This window comes from Sphaerodactylus townsendi, linkage group LG04, assembly GCF_021028975.2.
Source record: "Sphaerodactylus townsendi isolate TG3544 linkage group LG04, MPM_Stown_v2.3, whole genome shotgun sequence".
Taxonomy (NCBI): domain Eukaryota; kingdom Metazoa; phylum Chordata; class Lepidosauria; order Squamata; family Sphaerodactylidae; genus Sphaerodactylus; species Sphaerodactylus townsendi.
Window position 1 is genome coordinate 45,201,603 of NC_059428.1, and position 12,003 is coordinate 45,213,605.

Here is a 12,003-nt window from a genome sequence, read left to right on the forward strand (position 1 = left end):
TCGGGTGCTGCAGGGAGCAATCCTTTCCCCGATGGTTTTTAACATCTATATGCACCCCCTGGCCAAGCTGCTCCAAAGTTTTGGGCTGCGGTGTCATGAGTATGTAGATAACACCCAGTTGGTCCTTACAATGGCGGGCCGGCTGGACTTGGCCCCTGAAGCTCTCCAGCGGTGTTTGGAAGCTGTGGCTGGTTGGTTAAGAACTAACAGGCTGAAACTGAATCCAGCAAAGACGGAGGTCCTGTGGGTGGGTCACGGGGAGGTGCCAGCCAACTGTAGTTTGCCTGTGCTAGATGGTGAAGCCTTACATCTAGCCTCGCTGTGACCAGTCTGGGGGTGATCCTGGATTCTGGAGTTTCCCTAGAGGCCCAGGTCGCTAAAACAGCCTGGACTGTGTTTTACCATCTCCTCCAGGCAAGGCAGTTGGCTTCATATCTCTCCCATTCTGATCTAGCCATGGTGATCCATGCAATGGTCACCTCCAGGTTAGATTACTGTAACTCACTCTATGCTGGCCTGTCCTTGAATCTAATCTGAAAGTTGAAACTTGTTCAATATGCAGCTGCGAGGCTCCTGGCGGGGGCCTCGAATAGGGACCATATAACACCTGTCCTTTGCCACCTTCACTGGTGGCCTGTCGAGTACAGGGTTATTTTCAAAGTGTTGGTTTTAACCTTTAAGGCCTCAAGCGGTCTTGGACCCACATACCTTAGGGACCACCTCTCCCCCTACTGCCCTAATAGGGCCCTCCAGTCCTCGGAGGGGAACCTCCTGATAATCCCTGGCCCCCAAACCATCTGGCTGGCCTCAACGAGGGCAAGGGGTTTTTTGGTCCTGGCCCCTTTCCTGGTGGAATATGCTCCCAACTGAGATCCTACGGGACCTGAGTAGTTTCCGCAGAGCCTGTAAAACGGAGCTGTTCCACCAGGCTTTCCCTAATGACCAGCCGGATTAACATCTTTAACATCTTAGCCTCCTGGGGGAGGGTGGGGGGATATGTGATAGTAAGCCACCATCCGATATTAGGTTTTAATAATGCTGTTTTAATTTTTTTATAATTTTATTGTTGTTTTAATTATTGTTACCGCCATGAGCCCCTTTGAGGAAGTGCGGGGTATGAATGAATGAATGAATGAATGAATGAATGAATGAATGAATGAATGAATGAATGAATGAATGAATGAATGAATGAATGAATGACACCAGCAGAACTGATTCATCTTGATCCAGCTGTCTCTGAATGTTATTTATGTGAGGGTGACCAGAGCCATCTCCATTCTATGGCTAAGTTGAAAGACAAATTAAAATGGGTCCAGTAGTGATGCAACCTCCAGGAAGCCCTGGAGCTGTTTTGCAGCTGCTTTCTCAACTACCTTACCCTTGCAAGCTGGAACACTAGTTGGATGGGTGAGAAGGATTTAAACATTTTTTTAAAAAGATCAGCCTTACTAGTGACTTTTTTAAATCCCCAAGAAAACCCCTGAAGACAGGGATACATTGATTATATCCCTCAGGGGGGCCTGGACTTCATCCGCGCTGACTTTAACCTGAGATCTAAGGGGCAAGTGGTAGGCTTGCATTTTACTGTTGATTTTACATATACTGTACCACAGCAATAAAGCATACTTACAAAACGTGAGGAGTTGTCATTTCGCAGGGTTTTGGCATTTCCAAAGGCCTCTAGGGCTGGGTTTGCTTGGATGATTTGATCTTCCAAGGTCCCCTTACAATGCAAAGATTTGAAGTACATTTTAGTAAGTCAGTTCTGCAGAGAAGCATAAATGTCTGTGCAGCTCTAAACGTGCATTTTCATTTTTATTAATGTCAAAGTAAATCAGCTCAGAACTGTGTGCAGAATCTGAGGCTGGTTCAAGGTGATACATTCATATAGTGATTAATTTATTGTGCTCAAACATTTCTCCCATTAACCTAATCTTGCAACACGAAATAGACTGAATCACTGGGGGAAAGGGAGGGAAGCAACACATAATGACATTTCCATTGATAACAGCAATCATTGTGTGAAAATATGGTGGTGTGAAACAATTCAATACTTTGGGTCTAATTCCTCAGCATTTATAAACCCCATGCATGATCATGCCTTACAGATTTGACGTCTACTCTAGCAGACACTGGAATATTGTCTATTAACATATAGTTTATGCAGAAGACATAGTAGGAATGAGAAGGAAAGGGGTTGGATAAGAGCAAATTGTGTGGAAGTCAGAACACATATTTCTGTATTAAAATGAAATGCCTTTTAACTCTCTGCAGCTGAAATCAATGGAATGTTAGCACATTCACTTTGGCTAGACCACATACATGGTCTGTGAGAAATATTCATTACAAATATAGATAGACAGACAGATAGATATAGATGGTCTGAAAAGGCTAAAATGTTCAGCTATACAGTTGCATAACCAAGGTCTATTCTGCACGGCACAAATAAGATGTCCTGAGGACAGTAAAAAGGCTAATTAGTGAGGAACCCCGCACAGCTTTTTTTCCCAAGACATCCTCAGGACGCCTTATCTCTGCTCAAGCCATCCTATTTGGAGGATGCAAAAATACCAACTGTTTTTTTCCCAAGTCATTTGCGAGGCATCTCCTCTTGCTCTGCAGAGCTCAGGAGCTGAGAGACATCTTATTTTTCCAGCCTAACTCTTAAAGCTCTTGTCAGTTTCCTCTGCTGCTCATGTCCAACATTTCATGGTGCCGCAGTCATTCTCTGTGCCTGCAGCCATTTGATTAAGATTTTCCCTGGACATTTGTTCTGCAGGCTTTGCTGCTGGGCACATTTTCAGTCTGAAAAGTACCTGGTTGTATTCAGCTTGTCCTGCCAATTCCAGGAATAAATAGTTTTTCCTTTAGAAAAATTTTTTGAAGACACAAATGCACAATATGAAAATCACAGCTGATTTTTCATCTCATCTGTTCATGTCTTTGAAGACAGCTGGTAGAAAATGTTAGAAAGGGAAAACTATATATTGCTGGAACTGGCAAGGTGAGCTGAGTAGAACCATGCACTTTTTGGACTGAAAAGGCAACCAGCAGCAGAGCCTGCATAGCAAGCGTCCAGGAACACTTTCATCAAATAGCTGCAGGCACAGAGAATGACTACAGCACCACAAAATGTTGGGCGCAAAAGTTTTAAACTCGGGCAGGAGGAAATGAGGGGCTGCCGTTTTCTCCTCTGATGCCTTTTTTTGTCCGTGCTGTCTGAACAAAAATTAAGGAGGTGGCTTTTTAAAAGACGTCCCCCAGAACGTCTTATTTGCGCTGTGCAGAATGGACCCAAGTTTATCCCACATTTCTAGTCATCTGTACTTGCCTTTGATTTGTAGCAAATACACATAAACTGAGTTAGATGCCATACCAGACAGATATGAAATATCTGTGATTAGGATTTCCTGCCTTTTTTTAAAAAAAAGCTAATCACTAGGCTTCTCTTTGAAGATAGGTAACGGCTGTTGGATAAAAACAGTATTTTCTGTTTCTTTCCATGCCTGTTCCACAGTGTAAAACCTTCTCCCTCAAGGCACCAATTTGCACTATGAGCAGAAGAAGACATGCTTGTTAGCTACTTAAACACCACACAAGGTGTTAATTGCTGATCTTTTGTATCACATTCACACCCCATTTGGCCCCTATTTTATACTTTAGACATAAAAAAGTATTTTCTGTACCTTTATTAATAACATTCATTATATTTCTACAATTTCATGCAATATAAATTCAAGAACTGTGGCCTCTACTTACTCCAGTCTTGGTGGCTGGTTGCTAACAAAGGAACAGTTGGGGACGGGGGTGGAAATAAAAAAATTAAATAAATATCTAATCAAACGTAACAGTTTTGCAAGTACAATCCAACATCACTGATCACTAGCTCCCCATCAGTAATTTTGCACAGACTTTGCGTATTCATCTTAAATTTATAATTATACATTATGTTTCATAAATATTCCTAAAATGAATTATGTATCATTTTTAACCCTTTTCCTTCTGAATCAGCAAGAAGTAGCCATGTATGGAAACATTTTTCCATGTACCGTCCTTCACACCTAACTCCATAACTATAGGTATACATCTGAGTTCCTGTGCAGCAAATGCATACCCAAACAGTTGATCAGTGTGTCAGCATTAAACCACCAGTTCCTACAAACCAATATACCCAAAGTCTGAAACTGCAGTTCCTTGTTCAATGTATTTTCCCTTGTGTCTTCTACTCTGATTCACCCCACATAACTGACCAGCCTATGGGTTAGTTGTATTGCATAGGAAAAAGAGAAGATTCATTTGTACAAAAGTGCTTATGTATCAGATCAAAAAGTGGATCCATTAGATTAAAAAGATCACTAACAATACAGGGAAAGGAAATCCAGAACAAAAAATGCACAGCGAAGAGAAGTTTAATGCTTTAACATATTATTATTCTGTTAACGTAAAACTAAGATGCTTCCATGTACAGTCTTTACCACCTACTGACCTAATTACAAAATTCTCAAAGTGTATCTAGACCAATTTTCACTAGATCCCTGGGAACTGTAGCCTTGTGAGGAGCTATAGGCATCTCTTACAGAAAGTATCCAGTACTATGACTAAGTACCAGTCCCCAGGATTTTGGGGAGAAGCTATGCCTGTCAAACTGCTTATAAACACTACAATGTATGGTGAAGATGTGCCCTGAAGCTTAAGTTTAGTCAGTCCAATTACAACACAGACCTAGAAGACAGATTCTCGTCTAGAGAAAGACCGTGCAAACTACAATAATCTAGCAGGATGAAAGCGAAAACAACTGCCCAGCCCATGCTTCCAATGACCTGCAGACAGAATGTCTTCCAACTGTTGTTTACTAAGTACTGGTTGGACCGAAAAAGAAAACAGTAATTTCCAACACTTACATTCTTTTTCCCAGGTTCACCAAGCGCTGCTACTGTGGCAAAGTACTGAATGACACGTTTGGTGTTCACAGTCTTGCCAGCACCAGATTCTCCACTATGGAGGAAAGAAAAAAAATGCATAATGTAACTCCAGCTTTTGAACTTTCAGCCCTGTCCACCTAAACTACATGTTGCAGGCTCTTCTGGACAAATTAAGATTCTTCCAGATTATCTATTGCCAGAAGTAACAGAAGTTAATCATCTTTTATCTGAAGCTCCCATAACATTGGTATTATGCTGTAAACTCATTATTGAATATGGATACAATGTTTTTGCTAGAATAACATGCCTGCTCAACTAGATGTTGATTACAGAGCTACTAACTCATGGGGTGATAGATTACCACACACATCAACAACAGGCTACAGTTCATGTATGAATATTTGTACCTTACATGTTGCAGTAAAGGTTTGGCTCTGCTCCTTACCAAGTAAAATCTATGGGTCTACCAAGGCAGTTCTCCTAAGAATCCAACACATCAGGCGGCTCATAGGACAAACACACAGGTGGGAATAGAGACTGTCTTTTTGCAGACACTATAGGGATTCTTATGCAAAGCAACTATGGCATGTGCCAGAGCAGGGCTGATCCCTGGCCAGCATCGTATAATAGTTAAGAGCAGTGGAGTCTGATCTGGAGAACCAGGTTTGATTCCTAACTCTTCCACCTGAGCAGTGCACTCTTATCTGGTGGACCAGGTTTGTTTCCCCGTTCCAAAATATGAAGCCTGCTGAGTGACCTTGGCCTACTCACAATTCTTGAGAATTCTCTCAGCCCCACTTACCTCACAAGGTGTTTGTTTTAGGGGAGGAAGGGAAGGAGTTTGTAATCCATTTTGAGACTCCTCACAAGAGAGAAAAGCGGAATATACATCCAATTCTTCTTCTTCGGCTAGTGAAAAGCAGTGAAGCTTGACTGCTTGCCAGTTTGGCTCATGTACTATTTACCCATCATAATCTGGCACAATATAACAGACCATCCAATTGTTTGTGCCTGTTCAGAACAAATGTACTATGTTCCAACCTTGTAGGGATACAGTGAAATGTGGGGGGGGGGGGGTCAGAAGCCAACTCCCAGCTGATCTGCCCAATCATCCAAAAGTTAGTTTCTGATGGCCCATCCAGGAAACAAAGATAAGAACAACAGGGCAGCTGCAAACCAGTTTGGTAGCTGCTTGAATGGTTCAGTCCCCAGTGAACAAATCAGGGATCAGTTCATCTGTATTTGTGATGACCAGATAGTATGTTTATCTGCCAAATACACTGTTTTGAATTTCACAGCATGACTAGTGGAAAACGCTGTGGCAATAATACAACTGCATTAAGCCACAATACTTCTCTGTGTTATAGTTTGTGTTCTTCAGAAGCCTGATTTTTGGCAGTAGAGTACTGAAATGTGGGCCCTGGAAAGTGCATTTTGCTTTCTATGCACATGATCACTCATCATGCAACTGTGTGGGTGATAAACCATGTCATAAAACCATGTTGTGAGTAGCTTCTTCATACACTTTAGGCAAATTTTAACCACTTAAACACAAGCTTTCATTTATTAAAATATCCCTGAAATATACAGAAAGCTATTGCTACACCACTGCATTAGGAGTCATGCATTATGGAGGGAGAGAGTTATTTTGTCCTAAAGTGTAAGTACTGTAGATTGTGTGAGGTCAGGAATGTACAACTCAAGACTTACCTAACCAAACATACATGTGCTATACTATAGGTGCTGTTTGTGCAGCCCCAGGCAACAAGCACAGGAAGCATACTGAGTTTGTAGTGGGCTGACACACACAGTTGTACTGTCTGGTGGATCACATTGATCTGGCTGAATGAACCCAAGAAGCTGCCTCTGGTCCCATAGCAAAGATCTACCTAGTCCAGCTTTCTGTTTCTCAGAGTGGTCAGCCAGATGCCATGTAAGGTCCACAGGCAGAGTTTAAAGCCTCTCCCTTTTGCTATCCCCAACCAACTGGGGGCATAGTGGCACAGTGCCTCTGAATGTGGAACTTCCATTTAGCCATCACATGGCCGGTAGGCACTTGAGGGCTAGGAGTGATCAATTCTGCTACCTGGAGAACAGTCACACCCAGTTATGTAGATGCCTCCTGTTTGTCAAAGAGCAATCACAAAATGCATCCAGAAAGCAATCATGAAAAGAGCACTAAAAATAGCTTACTCGATATCAGATCAAAGAAGCAACAAACTCTTGGCTCTGAATTTTGTGCTCTCTTGTCTGCAACATTCTGCCTGCTTTGTGTAGCTCAGCTATCTCCAACTTTTTTTTAATCTTCAAGAACATTATATACAAATGAGGGAAACTGCAAAAAAATTGTGGGAGCAGCTACCCCATTCCCCCATGTTTTCTTCCTGTCTTCTTCCCCTACTTCTCTCAGACTCTCACTTTCTCCCTCCTGCCATCCCCATTTTTATCCTCTCTCCCTTTCAAATCTGTCTATCTGTCTCTCAGCCCCCAACACTATCCCTCTCTTGTTCTGTCCTCCATCACCTTCCCAGCTGCCCACCTGATTCCTTGTTCACTCCCCACAACAGAAATGGTGGCAGTGGTTCTGCTGAAATCACAATGGATCTTCCAGCTACTGAGATCCAGTCCCCCTCTGAGGATGCCAGCTCTGAGGTGGAAAATTCCAGGAGATTTGGGCATGGAGCCTTGGGAGGGTGAGGTTTGGGTAGGAAAGTAACCTCATCAGGGTATAATGCCATAGACTCCACCCTGCAAAACAGCCATTTTCTCCTGTAATTCTGGGCAATCTCCAGCCCTCACCTTTAGGTTGGCAATGTTGGATCCAAGGGAGGAAGTGACTGCTTTGGAGGATGGAGTCTATGGAAATCCCTTTTGAAGTCCCTGTCATCTTCAAATCCCACCCTCCTCAGAGGCTGCTGTCAGGCCTAGGGTTATCAACCTCTAGGTGGGACCTGGAGATACCCCAGAATTACAACTAAACTCCAGACAACATAGATTTCTTCTACCCCAGGAGAAAATAACTGCTTGGGATCATGGACTGTAGGGTATTATACCCTGGCCTTTTCATACTATACCACAAATTCTCCAGGAATTTCCCAACTTGGAGCTGGCAATGCTAGCCAGGCCTTCCCCCCCACCCCCTCAGTGAGTCCTGCCTCAAAGGCCAAAATAACCTTGGAAGGGGCCTTCCTCTCTCACCCTGCCTTTTACAGACACAACCAAGCCTGAAATCGTGATTGGCTAACAACAGTCCCTGACAGAATCCTTTGCTTAAAGCTACAGGTATTCCTTTTATAACTTTTGACATTTTAAAACTCTTTAATGTAATTTTTTTTTAGATTTCAGGGTTGGTTGGTTTTTTGGCAAACCAGAGGCTTTTTTCAGTTTTGTAGAAAAGTTTTGTAGAAAGTTTTGTCTGACTTGTTAACAGCTCGAGTTACTGGATTTAAGTATCCAAAGATTTGGTCAACTTTGCTATTAGAATATAAGATAAATGGATCCAAATAATTTCTGGATCCTTCCATCTCCATTTATAGACAGAAAATCTCTAGAAGTGCCTACAACTTTCATGTACCCCAGATGGTAGAATATTCAATATAATCCAATGGGAAAATTCTCCTTCTTCTAATGCCAGTGTGGAAGACACTGAAAACTAGTTGTCAAATAAGAATGCATACTAGACTTGTTTCATGTAAATGAAAAAACTTAAGCCACACAGAAAAATTAACCTCTGTCAGCGTGAAACAAGCCACTTACGTGATCAGCATTGACTGGTTTTCTCGATCTGTGAGAAAAAGAAAAACAAGCTTAAAATGTCATTACATGTCTACAGTATAGCTTCAACAGAACAGGTGAAAGGCAACAGGAAGTGCTGTGGCTCAGTGGTAAAGCAAATGTTTTGCATACAGTGGGTCCCAGATTAAATTCTCGGGCTCTCAAGTAACAGGATCTCAAGTGCAGGGAAAGACTGTGCATCAGTAAGAATAACAAGTATTAGATGGACCAGTGGTCTCAGTCTTGTGTTCCCCTACCTATCATATAAAAATTTGCAATTCAAGCTGAAGGTCTTCATTTAGCTGCTTTCCAAAGTGTGGGTTCTTTGATGTACTTAGCAATCAAAATTCATCCTCTACTTCTTTGAATTCAAGCAGATGTCATATTTAGAATTTACACCAGGAAACTGCTCCAGTTACATCATTTTAATCCATTTGAAATGGAGCCATGCAACAGCTGTTACACTTACCTTCCACAGCAGACATAGAACACATGTCCAGAATAATAAATTTCACTAAAGCACACAAGATATAGTGAACCAGAAGCCCATCTGATGAGACTTCCCTCTAATGAACTGGCAAATTGGATTTCTTGTTTATTACATCATTAGGAGGATTGGTGAAACTCACTATTCTACTAGACTGCAAACCAAATGCTGTTGGGCCTTTCCTACATTTAGTGCTATGTGGATTCCCGCTGTACAAGCTGTTGCACAACTCTGTCCCAAATAGATTAAAAATATTTTGACTGGACCAGCTTTTTGGTTTTAAAAAAAACATGAGGGTAATACTCAGGTTTGACATACATAGGCCTTATCAAACAATGTAACTATGAAGAGAGCAAAGAAGAAGATACAGGATGAATTTGTATAGGTTGCAGTTAATTAGCGTATTAAAGACCTTGTGACATGAAAAACAGTAAAAAGAAGACATTCTGGTTGGAAAGTGTCTATGTATCTTTTACTTCCCCTGTGCAAGCAAGCATGGTAGAACATAGTGGAATTTCTGGTTTAGCACTTAGGATTGGTTACACCAGAACCCAGTTCTCCAGATTAGAGTCCACCTGCTTTTAACCACTATACCACAAATGAATCCTCTTTGTTTTTGAAGAAATGGGGGTGCTCCAAGAATGCAGAAAATAGAATTGGGTACAGTGCTGCATAGAGGTCATAACGTCTTCCAAGGGCAGTAAAGTGGTTTGTCTACTTCTCTGGAAGAGCTTTAGGAGGAAAAAAAACTCCCAGACATTGGCATTATATCAGGAAAACAAGTAACTTATTTGTAAGTTACAAGGGTTGAATTAAAAGCAGTTGGTTCACAAAATATCAGCCCATTGAAGAGTGGCAAACATGAGTCATACACCTGTTGTATTGTATGACTGGATAAGGACCTCTAATGAATACTAGAGGTGTGATGCAGAGGCAGGTAATGGTAAACCACCCCTGAATGTCTGTTGCCTTGAAAACCCTATGGGGCAGCCATAATTCAGCTGTGACTTGACGGCAAAAAAAGGAAACATAAATTCCAACCCAATTATCTTTGTCTAGATCTAAGTAAACTAGGCTGGAAATGATATTGGAAAGCATTTTCCTCTGTTAACAGTAGCTTATGCCTCCTAAAGGGGGAAGTACCTCACATTTAAAGATGGTATAATTATAAGTATTTAGAGAACAAAATATAGTATTATGCCAACTATAATTATATATTTTGCTCTGCTCTTTTACATACTAACCTTTATGATAATTCAGGTGGCTCTAACACAATGCCCAAAATGTAAATTCATTTCTTAAGTTGATACATTATTTTTTCTATGTAAACTGTACTTTATTGTACTGCTCAGCTCAACTTTTAAAATAAACAAGCAACCTGCCCAAAATTCCCTGGTAATATATTTCTAAGCCTTTGCAAATTTTAGTCTCCCAGTTGTAAGCCATGCATCACCACTGCCCTCTGATGGAAGAAGGTGATATTCTTCCCACACACACACACTGTAATGTTATCTGCTGTATACATACTTGCCACACCAAGCAGCTGATGACATTTTACATCATATGTTATGTCATAATTTGAGTGTCCACATTTTTCCTGTAAGTGTGCCAGGCTTAATTCAAGTGGCTACAAATCTTTATCAAGTTTGGTTTGCTAAATGTGGCTGCCATAGATCCAGATGAGGTTTCAAACAAATCACTGGGAAAATTCATGCTTCACTTATAAACTGAGGACACTGTTCTATAAGTGTTGCCAAGCCAGCTACATGGATCTGAATGTTCACAGTTTATAAGTATCAAAACTGTATACTTGAAATAATACATTATTTTCAAGTACAACAGTATTTACCTACGTATAAGGAACATTTATCACCGTTATTTAAGTGCCTTACCACAGTTCACAGTCACAGCAGCTGAAAGGGATTTTTTTTTCAAGATCATGTCAGTTAAAATTATTATTACCTGGAAAAATCCAGGGAATATAGGCAGAACTGAGTAACTCCAGACTACTGGAGCAGTACAAGCATTATGAGTCCCCAGACACCACCATTTTTAAAAACCAGACTATTCCCATTCTAAAATTAAGATGTCTTCTTTGAAAGAGTACTATGATAAGATAATCCCCCGACATTACTTAAAGTGACAGATCAAGGACTATGTGAATGCCAACTCAAATTTCACTTATATCTCTTTCCAGTTATGTCTAGCAAAAGAACATTTACATGCCACATGCTTAACAAACGTGATTAACACAAGTATAAAGAAAAAATCAAGTGTGCATTCTACATGCATTCAGTGTAATTTGTGAACAGGGATTAATTAGTTCCCTCACAGATTCCTCAGTCCTTATAGCGCCTAAATGTATATCAAATGTATTTACTCAAAGGAAGATAAGTGTTTACCTTTTTTAGATTTAAAAAAAACGTGTGAGTGTTGTCTCATATTTGGATATATTTATCTACTGAATGGTGCTATGCAGAGACAGGGAGACTATTGTGAAAGGTGATTCACTGTGCATGTGAATCCTCTGGAGAAAGTGCACAAACTCATTCACCAGCAGAAAGGAAGTGACATAATATCCCATAAATACTGCTGTTCAGGCTGTTTTGCATGAGGGAGCTCACTGGTTTTGGAAACTGCAAATAGTAAAAAAATAAAAGTGCAAGGAATTGTGCAGGTGGATATGTTTCATAATTTTATTCCACACCAGTTTTTACTTCTCTTCTAGTGATTCCAGCAGGAATTGCCTAGTAGTACTAATGTACTCTACAAAGAACAGGATTGTTTGGTCACAAGGTACTGGTTTGACCAGTTATGTAG

The 12,003-nt window shown here is 40.9% G+C and overlaps 1 protein-coding gene across 1 annotated transcript in view; it reads right to left on the bottom strand.

Annotated features, from left to right (window-relative positions):
* The window catches only part of MYH15 (myosin heavy chain 15), a 117,531-nt gene that overhangs the window by 84,512 nt on the left and 21,016 nt on the right, over positions 1-12,003 (bottom strand). The window contains exons 6-9 of the mRNA XM_048493758.1: positions 8,679-8,706; positions 4,902-4,995; positions 3,760-3,780; positions 1,631-1,723 (exon numbers count right to left, since the gene is read on the bottom strand). Coding sequence (XP_048349715.1) covers positions 1,631-1,723; positions 3,760-3,780; positions 4,902-4,995; positions 8,679-8,706 — 236 coding nt within the window. The remainder of the gene's footprint in view (positions 1-1,630; positions 1,724-3,759; positions 3,781-4,901; positions 4,996-8,678; positions 8,707-12,003) is intronic.